This window comes from Corvus moneduloides, chromosome 8, assembly GCF_009650955.1.
Source record: "Corvus moneduloides isolate bCorMon1 chromosome 8, bCorMon1.pri, whole genome shotgun sequence".
Taxonomy (NCBI): domain Eukaryota; kingdom Metazoa; phylum Chordata; class Aves; order Passeriformes; family Corvidae; genus Corvus; species Corvus moneduloides.
The window spans coordinates 4,809,273-4,828,234 of record NC_045483.1 but is presented as its reverse complement, the minus strand read 5'-3'; the positions used below and the strand labels follow the sequence as shown (position 1 = coordinate 4,828,234).

General features: G+C 43.0%; 1 protein-coding gene across 13 annotated transcripts in view; it reads right to left on the bottom strand.

Moving 5' to 3' along the window:
* FGFR2 (fibroblast growth factor receptor 2) overlaps nt 1–18,962 on the bottom strand; it is an 80,377-nt gene that overhangs the window by 21,536 nt on the left and 39,879 nt on the right. For 7 of the 13 annotated variants that reach the window (XM_032115558.1, XM_032115557.1, XM_032115559.1 and 4 more), the window contains 3 exons: nt 7,530–7,720; nt 6,533–6,680; nt 2,429–2,631 (listed from right to left, as the gene is read on the bottom strand). In XM_032115558.1, the coding sequence (XP_031971449.1) occupies nt 2,429–2,631; nt 6,533–6,680; nt 7,530–7,720 (542 nt within the window). Of the gene's footprint in view, nt 1–2,428; nt 2,632–4,778; nt 4,924–6,532; nt 6,681–7,529; nt 7,721–18,962 lie in introns of all 13 variants that reach the window. The other 6 variants (XM_032115561.1, XM_032115563.1, XM_032115553.1 and 3 more) reach the window with 3 other exon arrangements.

The window sequence follows — 18,962 nt, the reverse complement described above, 5'->3', positions numbered from 1 at the left end:
TGATCCACAAACATACACCCAATAAATAAAACATCTGGATTATTTTTCAATTCTTCACTTGTGACAACAGCCCTGAAATCCAAAACCAGCTTTAAAAGATGCAGAAACTAAAGAGCTGCTGCAACCTCAGCACCAAGGAGATGATCACGAAAAATTAAGGAATATTCAAGAGCAAGTCTTCAGGGACTGCTTGTCTCATCCTGCCTCTGCAAGCTGACCAGTGAAATCATCAGACCAGAAATTCAGATTTCAGGCAATGCTTACAGTAGTTACACTTTCTTCGTTGCAGACACAAAAGCAGAGAGACCTTCAATGAGCAACTGCTGCTAACAAAACAGTACCAGGAACAATTGGGAGAAGTGGGATTTTTGCTTAGGGGTTGAATCAGCATTTGCACTTTCAAATATAAGTAGTTTTTCAAAAAACTTTATTCCCACTTTTAAAAGCAAAATGCCATTGCAGCTAAAAAAAGGTAAAAAACCTGAAATTCATAAAGCCCAACGTGACAAACATGTTGTAAGACAGTTTTTTTCCTCTGTGAAAAACAATAGCTTTGGAGAAGGTCCATATTGCATCATTTAATGATAAATAGCTAAACTGAGGGCAGTGGTTGGCACTGCTGTCACATGCAATGAAATAACATTCTTCTCCCTGAAGACCTATTTCCAGCTGACACAACTGAGCTCACACCAAACCCTAGGTATTTTTTATGCCATCAACTTATCTCTGAGTCATTAGGCTTTTTATATTCAGGCAGACATCTAATAAATGTCTCCTATCTAAGCAGTTGATATGTATCTCTCTCTCTCTGGCTAAGCATGCAACATCTGAAAAGCCTTCTTTGTCCAGAAATCTCCACAGATTTCTAGCCAGAGAGATGTGTGAATTGAGCTGAGGGCTTCTCATCACTCTTTCTAACACACTCAGAGTGAAAAGTCCCTCTTTGTCCCAGTGATACTCAAGCAAATGAATAAAATCACAAAATTACAAAAAAAAAAAAAAAAACCAAAACAAAACGAAGAAAACAACCCAAAGTGGTAAAGAAAGTCAGAAAAAGTAAGAATTAACATTTTTGCTCATAAGACAAACCAAGTATTTTTCAGATTGAAAAAATTCAGGTCCCCCACCCCAGGATTCTGTAAAATACTGAATTCAGAGGAAGACAGCTAAAGCATTCCCCTGGTATTTTTAACCAAGGAAATCCAGAAACCATGAAACAAGGGTCCAGAAAATAGTAATGCTATTCAAAATCTCCCACTCTGTGTGCCCATGCATCTCATTTCAAACACTTACCCACACTGAAGAACCATTTTTAAGGTACATGTATTACTCTGACAGTGACAATATTCTGGGCAGGCTGTAAAAACAAATCTGCAGAACTCCTGCACCACTTACTCATGGTGCACATGCACACAAAGTGAACCCTCATATCCCAATCCCCTGGCCAGAGCCTGGATCCAATCCCCCTAGACAGGGTTTTTTTGGCTGCTGAGGCGAACCACAGCCTCAGATGCCAACGCCCTCCCATCCTGCAGGGCTGAAACCTGGGGGTGCAGAGGTCTGACCTCAAGAACTACTGCAAGAAAATCAAAACCTATTAAACTCCAGCTTCTAAAAAACCCCAAGTCTTTCAGGAGAGGACAGTATGTGGGAATGGAGGCTGTTTTGGCAAGTGGTGGCCTGTGATAAAGCCAAAGTCCTGTTACTTGTTCAACTGGTTTGTTGCTCACGGCACTGCCCTCTCCAGAACTGCTCACTGCCAGCCACAAACAATTGTAAAATGTATTTCATGTGATGCTGTTGTGTGCATTTTAAATCTGGAACTTGCTTTTGTTCCTTGCTCAAAAGCATCACTACGTTAATCAAGCTGTCCAAGGTCTGATATAGTATCTCCCCTATTTTTACTTTATTACAGTCTTTTTTCTATTTTGGGGTGTTCACTGGGTGCCCGGCTGTGAAACTCCCTCCCCTCGGTCTTCAGAAGTCTTCCTGAAAAATACCTCTCTGCATCTGGTACCTAGTTACCACAATAATAATCACCTTAGAAACATCATAAATACACAATTAAATAGGCTTCTCTTCCAAAGCCCATTAAGTCAGTAACATTTTTTCCATTGACTCCAACAAGCCGTGGGATCAGGCCCCAAAATACTTGAAAATACATTTTTTTTTCCCCCCATCTACAGCCCGCTAAAGCAGAACATATTTCAGTTTTCACACTTCTCCCCTCCCTAACAGCCCTACCCTGATTTCCTTGAGACACACATCGCTGTGCTAAGATGTTCTCTCTATCCCACCCCTACCGCAATTTGGTATCATTTATTTAATAATTCACTTATTCTTTCCCCTCTCCAAAGCTCTCAGCAGAAGCATGTGCTGGCTTAGTAGTTCGGGTAAAAAAGTTCTTTGAAACTCTTTATCTACTTTCTGTTACCTGTCTGCGCAGGGGGATTCGCTTGGTCAGCTTGTGGACAGCGGGCTGGCTGCTGAAATCCGGCTTCTTGGTGGTGTTCTTCATGCGGCACAGGATCACTGTCAGCACCATGCAGACGATCAGGAACACCCCTATGCAGTAAATTGCTATTTCCAGGTAGTCTGGAGAGGCTGGGTATTCCTTTTCTTTCTCAGGAGCTGGATGGGAAGGTTTTAGGAGGGAACAATCATGCCACAGGGTTAACACACAGAACGGGCATGGTTTGGCACAGCACTTGGAACAAGTAATGCTGAAACATAATCAATTCTTGTGTGATATTCACAACACTGAATGTTTAGGCCATCTTGCAATCTAAGAGTAATTCTTTTTTCCAGATTACTGCTTTGACTTCTCAGTTTGCACTGAGTGTGAGCTTGTGCATCTATGTGTACTTACACAAGCACACGTGTCTGCCTAGGTAGGTACACACATATACATTGAAATACTGCATGATCTAGCATAATTTTAGGGGGAAGAAAAACTGTTCAAACTAGGCTCAGGTTCATTTTGTTACTTGAGTCAAACTTTAAAAGCACTGCAATTCTTGTGAACCACACAAAAACACATGTAAAGATAAAACAGTGAATTAGCCAGCCTGAAAGAAAAGTTTCTAAATTTGCAAGTAAGTGTTTGGGCTTGAATCTGCTTGAGACCGCCTGTTTATTCAAAATTTTCTGTAGGATCTCAAAATACAGAGGGAAGGGAGGATGAATCAGTCCCCCATCATTTCTGTAAACTCAGCTTAGGGCTTTCAAAAGTGTTTCAAGGACCTGACTGTCCAGCTGCTTAACCAGCTGTGCTTCATGCTGGGTGCCCAGCTCCCCTGAGGTCCTTTGAGGAGCTCAGTGCTGGATTAAAAAGCATAATTGAAGTGAAAAACTAATTGCTAGCAACACATTAATTAACGAGCCCTCTTCTGTGAGGACTGTGGTCTTTCAAGTAACCTCATCAGTGGTTACTGGTCTATGAGATTAGATTTTGGAGGGAGTGGCTCTACAGAGCTGTTACCCTGATTGAAACCATTTTGAGGCTATCTTCAAGACAGTTACACGTGCAAACAGTGTCTCTAATCCCTTATCTGGGATTCAACCCCCAGATAAACAGCATTCCACAGCCATCAGCGGTCACTCTGCAAGCAATGCACGTTTCAAGCTGAAATTTTCTGGTGCCTTTCCAGGCTTATAAAAATACTTTGTTTGAGAAAATTGGTTAAAAAAAAAAAAATGCTGTTCAAGCACTTGCAAAATGCAAACACTGCCAGCAGAAGCAAGCTCTACACAAGCACTGCTCTGCCTGCTTGGTGACACCTTGCAGGCTCGGGGTTCAATTCAGAGTGAGATGGAATAAAGCTGCCTTGTTCACTGTATTTTAATAAAAGGTAAGAAATTATCTGCAGACAGTGGGAACGTTTAACTCCCACCCTGTGAACCTCAGCAATATGCACATGCAGGTTTTGTACCTCTTACTTAGGATTAACAATTAATAAATGTTAAGCACAAGATGACCCAGCAAACCTCAGGTGGTTCATGTTTTTTTTCCAAAGGAACTCCTGAGGCAGCTGCCAACACTTATAAATGAGAAAATTTGACTAATGTCAAAACCAACTATGGTTACGTCTTCTAACAGCTGATAACAATTTTCAGGCAATAAAGCACATTGATGTTTGTTTCTTTTAAGGACAGAAACATCATCAACCCCAGAACAGCAAGACATGCTTTGCAGTAAAAGCAAATGACTACTTGTTTCCTTAGAGCATGCAATGTTTAAAGATGCACGGAGCCGATTCCCAAGATATGGAAGGCACTGCTTCTGTACATGATCCTCTGGCATCGAAATTGGAATTTCCGTGAGAGATTTGCATGATAGGTAAAAATGAATTGAAGTACACTGAATAGCTCAGGTATTTTAATGAGCCAGTACATAATCGTGGCCAAATTAGCTCCAAACTTCATAATGAGCTGGATTTCATCCTCTTGAAAAAATTTACAAAGATTTACGGGCTGGTTTTCAGTTGTCTCACTGAAGTGCTAAGGAAATGCAGCTCCTTAGCATTTCTGACAATGTAAAAATATTTCAGTTAAGTTCAATAGCCACACACTCCCCTCCCTTTTGTTGTTGTTGTTGTTAGCTTTTTGGAGTTGCAAACAGATGACAGAACAACTCACTGGCTTGAGACAACTGCTTTTAAAAAACCCAAATCGTTGTAAAAGTCCTTTTTTTGAGACAGAAGCTGTGCTAATTCTGCAGCAATCAACAAGGGGGGGCGGGGAAAGAGGAAAAACCACAGAAAGAGAGCAGTGTATACCTGGCAGAACTGTCAACCATGCAGTGTGAAAGGATATCCCAATAGAATTACCCGCCAAGCATGTATACTCCCCAGCATCCTCAAAAGTTACATTCCGTATATAGAGAACCTCAATTTCTTTGTCCGTGGTGTTAACACCGGCAGCCTAAAAAAAAACAAGAGGGAAGCAAGAGAAAAAGCTAGACACTGAGAGAATTTTTGTGGATAGGGAGATGGAGCCACAGGGCTTTGCACTTGGTAAAGGCAGAGGTGGAGAGATGCAAAGCTCCTTCCCCATCCACAATCCCTCGTCCAAAAGGCGTTTACCAACAGGTCCCAGCTCACCTCAGAAAGTAATCAACACCCTTCACCAGACCTAAACTCACCACCTAAACATGCATGCAATCAAAAGACATGGAAAAATTCACCCACAAAGCTTTTTTTTTTTTTTCCTTCTTCTTTTTTAACAAGAGAAAGTTGAAAGAAAAACAAAGAGAAAATCAAGTAGGACAGAACGTGGGATCCTTCGTGTGTAGATACCTGTTTGAGAGGAAAGAATTTACCATAAAAGCATACTCTAAAATGATCAAAAAAAGATGTGAATTCTGCTCCAAAAGACAACTTAGTAGCTGTCTTAGGCTGTGTATGATCCTTGCATCACCTACTGCACTACACTTTTGTGTAGTAACTACCACTGTATGTTGTGCAGATTTGCCAAATCTTGTTTTCATCTCAAGTCTGGAAATATTTGGTGGTTTGCTTAGAAGCAAGTATCTCAAGTGGAAAGTATCTCAACTCTTGTGCAAAAATCAGAGTTCTTGTTCAGTTGTGGCTCTCACGGGTGGGAGCAAAAAGACTCCAAATGTTTGAGAACCAGGAGATGGAATAAAACATAATTTTCTACATCTTAATGACTCGGGGAAAAAAATCTGCAAGTTTCGGGGTTTTTTTCTGGTCATCTTCCAGACTTGCTGTCATGACATTGTGCACCAAACTAAGTATAAGTGATTATCCAAACTCATACAAATGCAGCAAATCTTAGGCCTGGAACTTCCCAGCTGTCCCAAGATGGGCACATCAGGGCATCAGCATCAAGGTCTCAGTGATGGAGGTTTAGAGAAATTAATGTTTGCTGCTTTTGATCTCTGTTCCATTCAAAAATGTTACTTTGAAATACACGATGAGGGAATAAATACCTTTTTATTGGACCATTTTGAGGTACATTTAGTTGTGGACAGCAGCCACAGGGTTGCCAGTCTTTATTGTTACCGCTGAGTAAAAACCAGTTAGTAAGGGATGAGTAACACCTGGAAAAACCCTCCCACCTGCACAGTCACAGGTGAGATGGGAAGTTAGAAGTGACTAAACTGACCTGACTTATGCCTCAGTGGGTACTTATGTGAACAGGTCATATATATACACGCCTATGTATATATATAAATACACCCTACGAGGCTGTAATTACATTATTCAGTGAGTACCCTCTGTGTGAACTGCAGAGCATGCAGAATTAACAGCAAAACTGGACACACACACACACATATGCAGACACAAAGACACCAAAGAGAGAATAAAGATCATCATCAGAAACCAAAGCAGTGCTTCTGGTGCACAGAGAATATTGTGGGAATTTTTCCATGGCTGCTGGTGTAACACCAGCTGCATCACCGAAGGAAGATTACACATATACCACCAAGGCCAGAGAGTATCCTACAAGCTGCCTGCAGTCTCCCAAAGCACCATTTTTTCCAGCTTGCTTTAAAAAACATTGTTACCTTGTACGCTTGGCAGAACAGAGAGCCAGGCAGACTGGTTGGCCTCCCCTATATAATTGGAGACCTTACAAATATATTCTCCAGCGTCCGCCTCTGTCACATTGTACAGTGTCAGCACTTCAGCATTGGAACTATTTATCCCCGAGTGCTAGAACAGACCAATAACACAGGAGAACAATGTCACTGCTGCCCAGAACGGACACCAATCTGTCTATGGTCCCACCACCAACATGTCACCAGAACATTCCACATCAGCCTCTAAACATTGAAGGGTTTGGGGTGGATTTTTTTTAGTTTTCCTTTTGGTTGTCGTTGTTTGGTTTTCTTACATCCGAAGCATCACACAAGGAGTTAGAAAAGAGCAGCGTGGGGGGAGGGAAAAAAACCACCTAGGCAGGTACTGCATGGGACAAGCAGGGACAGCGCTGGCTGTCCTGACTGCCAGCACACTGAGTTTTGGCAATGCCACCCAGCTTGGAAAACTTCAGTTTCCCTGGTCAGGCTGGCTCCAAATGCCTGCTGGCAGGAATGACACTACCAATACACTGCTCAAAACCAGACACCTCTGCAGGCTCAGCATCCAGACAATACAGTCCTCCAGCAAGCTTTTGGCAGCGGATGCCGTGTTACTTTGGAATCAAGAGGCTGAAGAAACATGAAAGAAATGGAGTAGAGATTGTCCCAGGTATGTTTTGGATGCTTTCTACCCGTACAAAAATGTCAATGGTGTTCTTTAGAAGGATTTTCAATTTTTTTCTGAATAAGTCATGCCTGAAACATTTGGAAATAAAGGACTTTTTATGGAAGGAAAAAGGAGCAAAACAATATCTATAAGCTGCATAATTAGCATTTAGACAAGCAAATGTTTACCTAACTCATCATTCCATTTGTAGCATATAAACAAAGAAGTTCAGAACTCAAAATCCTTGGATTTACACCAAATAAACGCCACGCTCTAAAGAAGGCATCACCACTGCCGGCATCTGTGAAGCCTCACCTTTAAAACCTGGAGATAAGGCAGCCCATCTGGCCCGTATTTACTGCCATTCTTCTCCACGTGCTTTATCCACTGGATGTGAGGCTGGGCATCGCTGTAGACTTTGCAGACAAACTCGACGTCTCCTCCGACCACGGCAGAGGCGTTTGCAGGGAGCCCGGCCTGGAGGATGGGCCGGTGCGGGGAGCGCTCTGCTCCGGCAGGGAATGGGAGAGAAGGAGCAAGAGAGAGAGAGAGAGAGAGAAATAAAGATGCATAAATAAGCAGGGCTGCCAAGAAAACTGTAAGTGAACCCCAGCCAAAAAGCCCTGTAAGCCTGTTGGCTGACTCCTCCGAAATAACACTGCAGCCAAAACGTGTAACAAAACCTGCAGTTCAAAGGAGATGGCTTGAGCACTACACTTGTAATTTAAAGAATAGACATTTCAGGGGAGGGCAGGAACCCTGCTTAAACACTTTACTCATTTTCCATAGTTTAACTCAGCCCTAATTAGGTAAAATATCTCCTTTTGGGTTTTTTTAAGCTACCATAATAAAGTTACCTCTGAGTTCTAAAATATCTCGATTCAACTAAACCTCCACATTAAGAAGAAATAATTGATTAATTAATGAAGAAATCATTAATCATTGATTAATTTTAAAAATGTGTCACAATAAACCAAAGGGAATTTCTCCAAAGTAGCAGCAGAAGCCTCAGCACTGGAACTCCACATGCAGGATGCACAAACCAGGCAGCTCAACTTCCTAAAATGCCCTAATCAGTGCCACCATCCACCATTGCTCCCTGCTTCACCCAGACACAGCAGCAGAAACACAGATCATTTTTACTCTCACCAAGACACAGGGAAATACAGAGTTCTCTGGAAAACTGAAGTGTATTTAATGTGAGCCAATTCAGCTTCTAATCTCTGCCCTTGCATAAGCATTTATCACATACTTTCACTCAACCTCTCATGGGGAGCAGCTGAGGGAATTGGGGTTGTTTAGCCTGGAGAAAAAGAGGTTCAGGAGGGACTTTCTCGCTCTCTACAACTCCCTGACAGGAGGTTTTAGCCTGGTGGGAGCCAGGCTCTTCTCACAGGTGACAAGTGACAGGACGATAGGAAATGGCCTCAGGTTGTGCCAGGGGAGGTTTAGATATTGGGGCAAATTCCCTCAGCAAAAGGGTTGTCGAGCTTTGGAACAGGCTGCCCAGGGAGGGCATCTAAAAGTCGTGTGGGTAGATGTGACACTTGGGGACATGGTTTAGTGGCGGCCTCAGCAGTGCTGGGGGAATGGTTGGACTCAAGGATTTTAGGGGGGCTTTCCCAACCTAAACAATTCTTCGAATCAGAAGCTCACTGCCCATCCCCAGCCTCAGCTCCCCATTCTCCCCTGCTCCAGAAATTCTTTCAAAGATAAGTAAAAAATAGCAGACCTAAATATTTATTTTTAGAGGCTATATACTGTAAAAGCTCTGACATTACGAGCCAAATCAGCTGAATTTCAAACCAAGCGTTCCTTCTTAAACATACTGGTCTCCAATAAATTGTTTCACAAGCAAACATTGTGAGTATAATAGCAAATAATGATGCTATTGAACAATGGGATCTTTTATACAGTCCAATATATTTGGCATGCAGCAAACATCTACTGGGAATTTATTCACTGAGGCTATGCTGGCAGCATACTACAAAGCGGCAGTCTTATTTTACTTGTGGCAAAAGTGCATTTGCATTGCAGTTACTAAATTATTCCATGGCTATGTGTGTCATTTTCGAAGATCTAGGAACAGTTTCATATTTTTTAATTTGTAAATTGCAGTAGAACATATAAATTACTATTTTACAGTTCTGGAGAGAACTTTTAGTTTCTCACCTTATACTAAATAAGCTCTAATTCCATCTCCCTCATTCCTTCATTTGGGTACAAAAACAGCAAGCAAAAATCTCTCTTTAATAGAAACCTTACACCATCTTCCAAAACTTATTACAGCTGCCTTCGGTATAAAATGAAACCTTAGAGAATGTTATTTAAAATGTTTTTTAGAAGTCAGTAGGCCTCATGTTTCATTTCTCCACATCAGGGTTTGATTTCCTTTGTGACCTTATTCTCTGCCCTTTAACAAACCAGAGAATGAGGCCTGAAACATCTTGGAAAAGTTCCTACTATGCCAGCATCCACACACGAAATGTGTTTAGTTTATCCCGATAGCCATCAATGATTTAATCATTTATTGATGACTGTCAAGCATTTCCTCTACTAAAAAAGGAGAGGCAAAGCAAAGGAGTAGAAGGAGAATTCTCACACTCTTGGTCCCCAAATTCATTTGAAAAAAAAAATTAAAGTGTGTGCATATGGATGGGTATATATGCACAGACATTTGTGAAAGTTCTTCTCTAGAGGCAAATGTGTTAAAAATAAACTTTGGTTGCCCTCCCTCAGATGGATTAGGGTTCACCAACTCCTCCACTTCAGCAGAGGGGAGTACTCCTGTGCCCACACAGGCGAACAGCACAGGAGAACAAAACCATCACCATGCAAATCCAGCAGGGCTTCATGGCAAACCTGGGGTCCAAAGACCACACAAAATACACTCAGGATTGGGGAAAATAACTACAAAGAAACTTCCACTAATTACCAATGACCAAGTTTAATTTTGTACAGAACCTTTTCTTGGAAATACTCATTTCAGGACGTTATCCAAAAACATCCTGAAGTTATCCTACTTCTCTGCAAACCCACACACATTTAAGGACTCTGTTAAGCACAGGTACTGTCAAAGTCATATTCATAAATCTCACATCACTATTCAGCATTTAAAATACAAGCTGTACATTTGTAAGCAGATATCATCACTCAAACAACTAGCTGCACTAATATTAGATGGAAACAGCGTGTTCCTTTTTACTGAACACCAGCAAAGGAGTCAAAGTTGCCTTTAAAAAAATCTTAAAGGCTGGTGAAAGTGATTTTATCATTACCTAATAATTATAATCAGGATCATCACTAAAATACAGTGACCATATACATCTCTAGTTATTTAACTCAAACAATATTTTCATACAAAACAAGCTGGCAACAAATCTCATAGCTCTGTAGCCTGATTTCACTATTCCTCTTGTTCATTAATATTGAAGAATCACCTTGCGAAAGAAATCTTTGCTTCCTGAACACTGAAATTTCAGTGTTACAATCTCACTGCTGACACAATTTGTTATAAAATCAAGTCAAAAACATATGCTATAATACAGAAAATCACCCCCAACATGCTTCATGCCAGATCCCACCGTAAGAGACAGACACCAGCTTGCAGTTTAGATACCAAAACCAACATCCTCCCCATTTGAGGAATTAATTATCTACAAAAATGATTGCTCACATGAGGAATATCATATTCAAGGCCACAAGCACCTAAATTTTACACCACCATAAAAGTGCCCAGGGCTGGAGCACTTCTGCTCACTTATCTGTAGACAAACAGACTCGCTATCTGAGGGGATGACTGACAAAGAGACCTTGCCCAAAAGGCTTAGAAGAAACTGTCCTTCAGCCTGTTAATGTTAAAACTTCAGAATACCTCCCTCCAAGAGATAAAACTACAAAGAACCCAGGAAGGCTGGAAAATTCCAAATTCCAAAAAAAAACCTGGCACAATGGGAAGGAGCTGCCCAGGAAGTTCCAAGCACTGCAGGACACCTAGAGATGGTGGGAACCTGTCCTGCCACTGGAAATGACTACTGGAGCCTACACACTTCACAGGGAATCCTGAGAATTGGCTCTTTAAGGAATCTAAGCCCCTGAACAGAGGATTCTTACAAAAGGGCCTCATGTCTTCCCCATCCTTGGATTTATTTCCAATTTTTTTTTGCTGGCCAGGGGAAACTGAGACAGGAGAGAAAGAGGAAAGTGATGCAGCCGTTCCAGGTGAAGATGCTGGGGTGTGGAGGTGGGTGGTAAGGGCCAAACCCCAACCTTCATGGCCAAGGGAGACCAGAAGACACAACCCCATCACTGCAGCCCCCGAGCAGGATGGAACAGCCGCCGGAAGGGAGGCTGCTCGCCAAGCACGCCGGCAGAGGGAAGATGGAGGGCAGGAATTGCTGCTGTCAGAGGCCAGGAGAGAGGCCCTGTGGCTGAGAGAGTGGCACTGCTGCCACCAGAGAGCGTTGGCAGGGACAGCAGACAATAACCCCGGAAGGGGGGAGCTCCAGGACCCTGGCCAGGCCAAGTCTCCTTAGCAACCTGGCTGTGCCAGGGGCTGAGAAGAGCTCTGTGAATTGTCTCTCCAAGCCTCCTTGTCACCCTAGCACAGACAGTTCAGGACCTTTCACGGGAGCTAAAAGCCAGAACCAAAGCCCATTGAAGTCAGGGGGAAAACTCACATGGAATTCAATGGGCTTTGCATAAGGCATCCGATTCATTGAAAAAAAAGAAAATGAAAACTACTCTTATTTTCTCCTTTTGAATGTGCTTGTTTCCTCTTCTTGCAAATGTGTGATTCAAGTGTGGGCTAGAAAAATAAAAGCTTAATAGCAAATGCAAGACCAAGCATGAGTTCTGGGGACAACGGAGAGAACCTCAATTAAGAGGGGAAGAGAGGGAGAAAAAAATTACCTAATTCTTTCCCATAATTTTTAACTGGACACATTTATCAGAGCCTATAACAGCAGTTTTGAAATGTTACTGCCTTCTAAGAACTCATCTTGACGGCTGCCACTGAGAAGCTGCAGAGGGATCCCTCAAATGATGCCTCGGAGCACCAAGTCTGGATCCATAGCCCCTAGTAAAAGTTCTGTGTATTCAGTCATCACTGAATGAGAAATGAAGCTGTCACTGTATTGACTGGAAACACAGACCTGCCATACTCTCTTCTTCCCTTGCCCTGCTCAGCACAGCACCCTCAGCTCTAGTTGCTTATTTTGCCTGACTCCAAGCTTGAGAAATATTCAGCAGCAGCCTGGACGCTGTTTGGAGGAAACACTATCCACTCCCAACCACCTTCCTTCAGATCCTGCAACATCTGTTGCTTTGGAAGATGCTAATTATGCTGTAAATTATGGTTCTCAAAAGCATCCTACAGCATTTTAGGCCAGACTGTAATCACAGCCTCTTGCATTACCTTTGGCTTCACATTGTAAACTTGCAAGATTGACTTGCAAGCCTTAAAAAAATTAACCACAGCCTTTTTATCACAGTCTTGGACTGAAACATTCCTCCCCTGTGTTTCACCTTCACCCATGAGCAGCACTTTCCCACCATTTCCACTGAGCAATCTACCTGACCCAGGAGATCTCAGAAGGCTGCCGGGCTCTGGGAGCAGCACTGCTGATGGAGGAGCATGCGTCTCTCCCCATCACAAGAGATCCCACATACACTAATTGCAAACCAGTTTATAAGCACTCAGAGGCTGGATTAATTATTGCTCTCTGAATTAGAGAGCCTTTCTGAGGCTAGTTCCAGGAACAACTCCAGCATGAGGAATTGCAACTCAGGTTGCTCTATAAATCCAGCATTACCCAAGTTCATACAAAGGACCCCACTTGCAGCTACACTTGCACTCCACACCCCTACGTGGAGTGGCGTAGGAGGGGTCCAACCAAACAGATGCCAGTCCCCACAGGAATTTCCTCCTTCAAGGTAGCTCTCTGCCCATGGGCCAAGCCCAACCTTTGCTTCCTCTACCCAGCACAAAGCCATTGCTTAGGGGAACCTGTGCTCTCTGAAATCCTGGAAGCAGAGCACTCCACTGCTTGCTCCATGGCATGGAGGAGGAAGGTTGAGTGCTAGCTGCTCTTCAGAAGGTCAGAAAGAACCAAGCAGGTGTAGGCAGAACACCTCTGCTAATTAATGTCATGTGCCAGACGTCTGTGAGCCAGGAGCTGAGCAGCCTCCAGCAGCTGCACGTCAGTTTGGGTTTCTCTCTGCACAAGGTGAAGCTCTGCGTGTTGTTTATGGCCAATTCAGAAGTGCTGCTGAACTGTCATGTTCTATTTCAATAGACATACATACAAACCCCTCCAAAGCATCGCTTCCTGGGGAATTTATACACGCCAAGGTAGAGCCCACAACAAGTTAGGGACGATGTTCTCTTCCTAAACTCTGCAAAATCACAAGATGCTTTAAGGCTGGAAGGATTAATATCACTGTCATAAAACAGTAAGAGATAAACACCATCCCTGGCAAGAACACTTGACAAAGAACAGAAGCCTGTCAGGCAGACTTGCAGAATAGCTTATGGATCAGCCCAGCGTTACCAGTACTGTTGACACCAAACCTTACAAATTTTGGCATCTTTTAATCAGTAGGCATTAGCCAACCAATGTTCATGCTACTCCATGTTCCAGTACAGCAGGAACCTCCACGTACAGCACTTCCTACTGGCCCAGCACTACCTGAAGAAGTCATTTTGGTGGCCAAGAGCTCCAAAGGGCATTGCTGCAGCTGGAGCTCCAGTGAACCTGCCACAGGGACCCCGGGCCAACCTCCATCACCACTTTCTAAGCTCCCTTTGTCCTTTAATTTAGAAGCCTTTTATACAAGCTTGAAGCACTTCTTGCTGCTGCTGTGTCTGTCACTTCACCATTGCCAACAACAGGGCCCCAGCACCCAGCTCTGCTCTGGTTTGTGGGCAGTACCAGCAGTCAGCACCAAGTGAGACAGCAGGGAACCAGACTCCACATATCCCTGCTGTCACTGAATACTTTCGCAAGAAATTAAACATTTGAACACTATTAAAGAATTTTAATCCCAAAGATTAAACTTTAGTCACATATATCAAAAGCAGACCCATTTGCTATACATAGGAAAGCCTCGACCACTCCATCCAACCTCCTTGTGACACTCAAGCCCTCCTGCTCAGCAAGGCCAGCCAAGGAAAAGGCAGTGCCTTTTTAAAATCTTTACAGAAGTTAAGCAGGTGTATTCAAACTCTTTGTCCTTGGCTTCACCACCTTCATCTCTAATTTTAAGTAATGGCACTGTTTCCCAAGCAGGCAAAGCTCCCACTGACATTATCCCCATCTGTCTCCTTGGATAGCTCTACAGCAGAGCTTCAGCTTGCTGTCCTATCTGCATTTAGCTAAAAATCCATCTTTGCACACCTGTACAGCAGAAGTGCACCTGCACACCTCTTCCTCACACAGGGAAAAGACAGAAAGCAAGACTGACCTATTTGGCTTGATACAAAGCCCACTGATATCAGTGAAAACAGTAACACCCCCTACAAAAAAAAAAAAAAAAAAAAAAAAAAAAAAAAAAAAAAAAAAAAAAATCAGAATCTGAACTAGTTAAAAGCTGTCCTTCAAATCATACATATATCTGAGGATTAAAAGGAACAGGAACATCCAGCAAGCCTGGGGCTAAGGCAGGAAACATGAATGCTCTTGTTTTAAAACATGAAATTATCAACAGGGTTTTAAGACCAGTTTGTGCTTAAGAGCAAAGCCCTATTGTCAGGCTGACAGCGTGGGTTTCATCAGCCCCAAGGAGCAGAAAAAGTCGTAGCAGCAAGAGCTGTACAACACTAATCTTGGAGCTCCCTTGCAGAATCCCTCATACAGTGCATGCATAAGCAAATGCTGCATACATGTCTGAACAAAGGGTGGAGGGGCCTTATTTTAGTGTGAAAAAATGATGGGAAACAGAACAATGAGAAGCTACAATTTTCATTGATATTCCTTTCAGAATACCCTAAAAGAAAAAGGCTACAAGAGAATATGAAAAACAGCTTGTGACTTCTCACAGACAAGTGGTAAAATTTTATTGTTCTGGCTGTTTCCAGAGACTGCACGAATTTTTACACCCAGAGATATCATCCTTTGTACCACACACAGCTCCCGGCACTCAGCTGCTGTGTAATAACCAGAGACAATGCTGGGTCCAGCATCCACTGGAATGGGCTCTCCAGTAGGCTCTGCCAAAGGTTTACTGCATGCCTGGCAAACAGCATCCCTCCCACAGGGATGATGTCCTCTCCCAGCTGCAGTGGCTTTAACTCACCAGTGCACCCAGTGATGCCATAAAGCACACAGGGGGAGTTATTATTTCTGTTGTTATTGTGACGTACTTCTCATCCGCCAAATTTCCTTTCCTGAAAACAGCTCTGCCTTTAAAGTAAAATGGAAAAGATTATGTAAAGCTTTTAAAGCACTCCTTACATTTCTACACTTCTCCCCCCCTTTTCTTACACAGCACACTTGTTCCGTTGAGCGATGCAGGTGTGAAATTATTGGAAGCACTGTGGAATTCACCTTCCCCAGCTCCCTGCCAGGCACAGCCAACCAGCAGCTGACTGACCATACCTACTGTGCAGGTCTCAGGGCAGAAAAGAAGCTCCAGAGCCCAGAATTTCAGTGCTGGACAGTCCTGGCTCAGCCTCTTGACACGTCTGTGTCAGCCCTTTGGGCCTCCCTTCCCTGGTGATGAAGTTTGGAGACATCCCTCCATCAACACCACATTGCCTTCTGCAACACACAATCCACTGTTCTGAACGTTGGACCAGATGCTGAAGAAGACTGCTCATGGGAAGACCCTGATTATACACATTTGTCATACTTCCAGTAATTTGAGTAAATCCAAGTAAAGCTCACAAGATGCAACAGCGTTCACAGGCTGGCCACGCTTGGACACAAACTTGTGTCCAACTACACAGCTGATCTGTTAACTTTCTACAGACCTTGTCCTGGTTCTGGCTTGGGTAGGTAATTTTCTTCCTAGCACTGGTCCAGTACCCTGTCTGGATTTAGGATGAGAATAATGTTGAGATCACTGATGGTTTGGCTGTTGCTGAGCAGCTCTCACACTCACTCACTTGGCAGCTCTTCGTGCTGCCCTGCCAGGGGGGATGTGGGGGGCACAAGGAGCTTGGGGGGGGACACAGCCAGGACAGCTGACCCCAGCTGACCAAAGAGATATTCCAGACCAGATGCTCAGGGTATAAACTGGGGACAAAGCTGGCCAGGAGCTGCTGCTCGGCATCTGGCTGAGCATTGGCCAGCTGGTGGTGGCAACTGTTTCTCATTTGCATCACTTGACTTTCTTCAGTTTTATTTCTCTCTCTTTTTCTTATTTTCTTTTTCATTATTATCATTATATTTAAATTATTAAACTGTTCTTATCTCAACCCACGAGTTCTCAGTTCTGCCCTTCTGATTCCCTCCTCCATCCCACGGCGAGGTGTAAGCAAGGGTTGTGTGGGGCTTAGCTGCCTGTTGGGGATAATCCACAATGTTCCTGCACCCCCATTTTCCTGCCTTTCAGCATAAATGGACAGCTTCCCAGGAAGCAGAGACAGGAGCACCACCAACAGCCTCTGGCTGAGCAGCAGGTGCCAGAGCTGCTTTCTGAGAAAATGTCACTGAAAAGCAGTTGGGGCAATAAAACCCATTTGTTGGAATATTCACTCAAATATAGACATAGGTATGTTCACAAACACCCAAGGTGCACAAATATCAAAGGAAACCAACTGGTGCAATGAAATTATGTTGTTGCTCAGCAATGCATAATCCAACTGAGCAGCAGAAACAGTGCTGCAGGTGTAAACACTAATCAGTGCATGGAGATTCACTTGTAAATGCAGAATACACAAAACAACTGATGCTTTGATCACCTTATTTGTGATGGTGATTAAAAATCTCGGTAAGTATATACAATTTTAGACTTTCATAAGCATTTGTAAAAATGATAAATGACTTTATTCGAACTAATACACTGCCATGTTAAGTTCTTCCCTTAGCTAAAGTTCTGACAGTATCAAGGTTTTAGTTTCAGGGAAAGCCAAAAATTTCAACATATTCATGCCACCTTTCCAAGAGCAATCCGAAAAAAATAAACTCAGTATCTTAATTTTACAGAACAGTTCAATATTCAAAAGTGTTGACCAAACTCTGGTTTTTAATGTGCTTTTTTATATTTAAATGGAACAGCAGCTGTGGAAGCCGCACCACGGGAACGGTAGCAATCCAAGGATGACATAATGGCCTAAAATCCTGAAAAGCTGTAAATCACAGCCACCTCTGGATGTCAGGTCACACAGTGGTTTATAGAGCAGGGAGAGGAGAGGAGAGGAGACCAACACCAAGGTTCTAAGTGCAACCTGTTTTTTTATTAGACACAGAATTTCACATTTCACTGATTTGTCCTTGCTTTGGTACTGCCAGATTCCTCACCCTCTTACCTTTCTCACCCTGATAGGATCCCTTAATGTTTCTTTCTCTCCTAGACTGTAAACCTTATGTTCATCTTTAATATGGTCCATTCATCCAATCTGCATCACAGTTCATTTAGAACTTTTCTATATTTATAATAATTTTTTTAGGCTTTTTTTTTAAGTGTTTAAGAAAACATAGCTTTACCAATTTACCTGTGATCACACTGCCATTTTTTCACCAATAAAGCTGTTAGAAAAGCCTGGATCAGGTCAGAAAGCCCCTCTTATTAGGCACAGACATGGCTTATGACACGTGCCAATTGCACATTAACAAGGCAACAGTCTTGTGTTTGCAACTTCAGACAGCTCCTGCAAATTCCTACTTGCACTTCCATGAGTAGGATACTGCACAAATTAGAAGGCATAATTAAGAATTATAATAACAGAGCTGAAACAATATCCTGTTCATCACTCATCAAAAGAAAGAGAAATACCTGCCTTGGGGCAGTAATAAGATAGAAAGTGGGACAGGGAGACCAGTCCTCCCCAGCAGACTCTGCAGGAAGCATTCCAAACATGACAAATTCACTGTTCACCCAGCAGATGAAGTAATGACACTAGTATTTGTCCATAAAATGTAATTTAGCCAGACTACTCCAATGAAATCAGAAGCTTTAATGCTATAAAACTACAGGGTTGGAATATTTTTACCTTATTAAGGAAACGGGGGGAAAACCCATAAGCTTTCATTTTCCCTGAGCTGAACCATCACAGTGTGGGCTTTGTTTTCAGGAGCAAACCACACAGCCCCCAGCGCTAAACAATTTGCGTAATTCCTCCTGCGATGCACACACCTTGCCAAAAGCCTGGTGCCAGGTGTAAAGTCCACACTCTGGGCTTATCAGCCCATTAAATAAAAGCATCTTCCCTCTCAGCCTAACCAGATACCTGAGGGCAGGCATCAGCCTGGATTCCTTTCTGGCCCTGCCTCGTCATGCCCCACGCCGCGAGCACCAGGGTGAAGACATCAAGCCAAAGCTTGTCCATGTAAAGAGCCAGTCAATAACTACAAGAACATCTGCCAGAAATGCAAGTTTAGGCTTGGTTGTAATACCTGCCCTTAACTCCTGCCAGACACTAATGATGCAACACCCAAGGCATGTTATTGAGTTGGTGTCAGTTCCTTTTTCGTATGTAACCTGAATCCTAAAAACAATTCTTTGGAAATCAAAGAAAGAACTATTCTTAAGTCAAACTAATTCTGAACTTTATTCCAACAAGCCTCAGCAAAAAGCAAAACAACA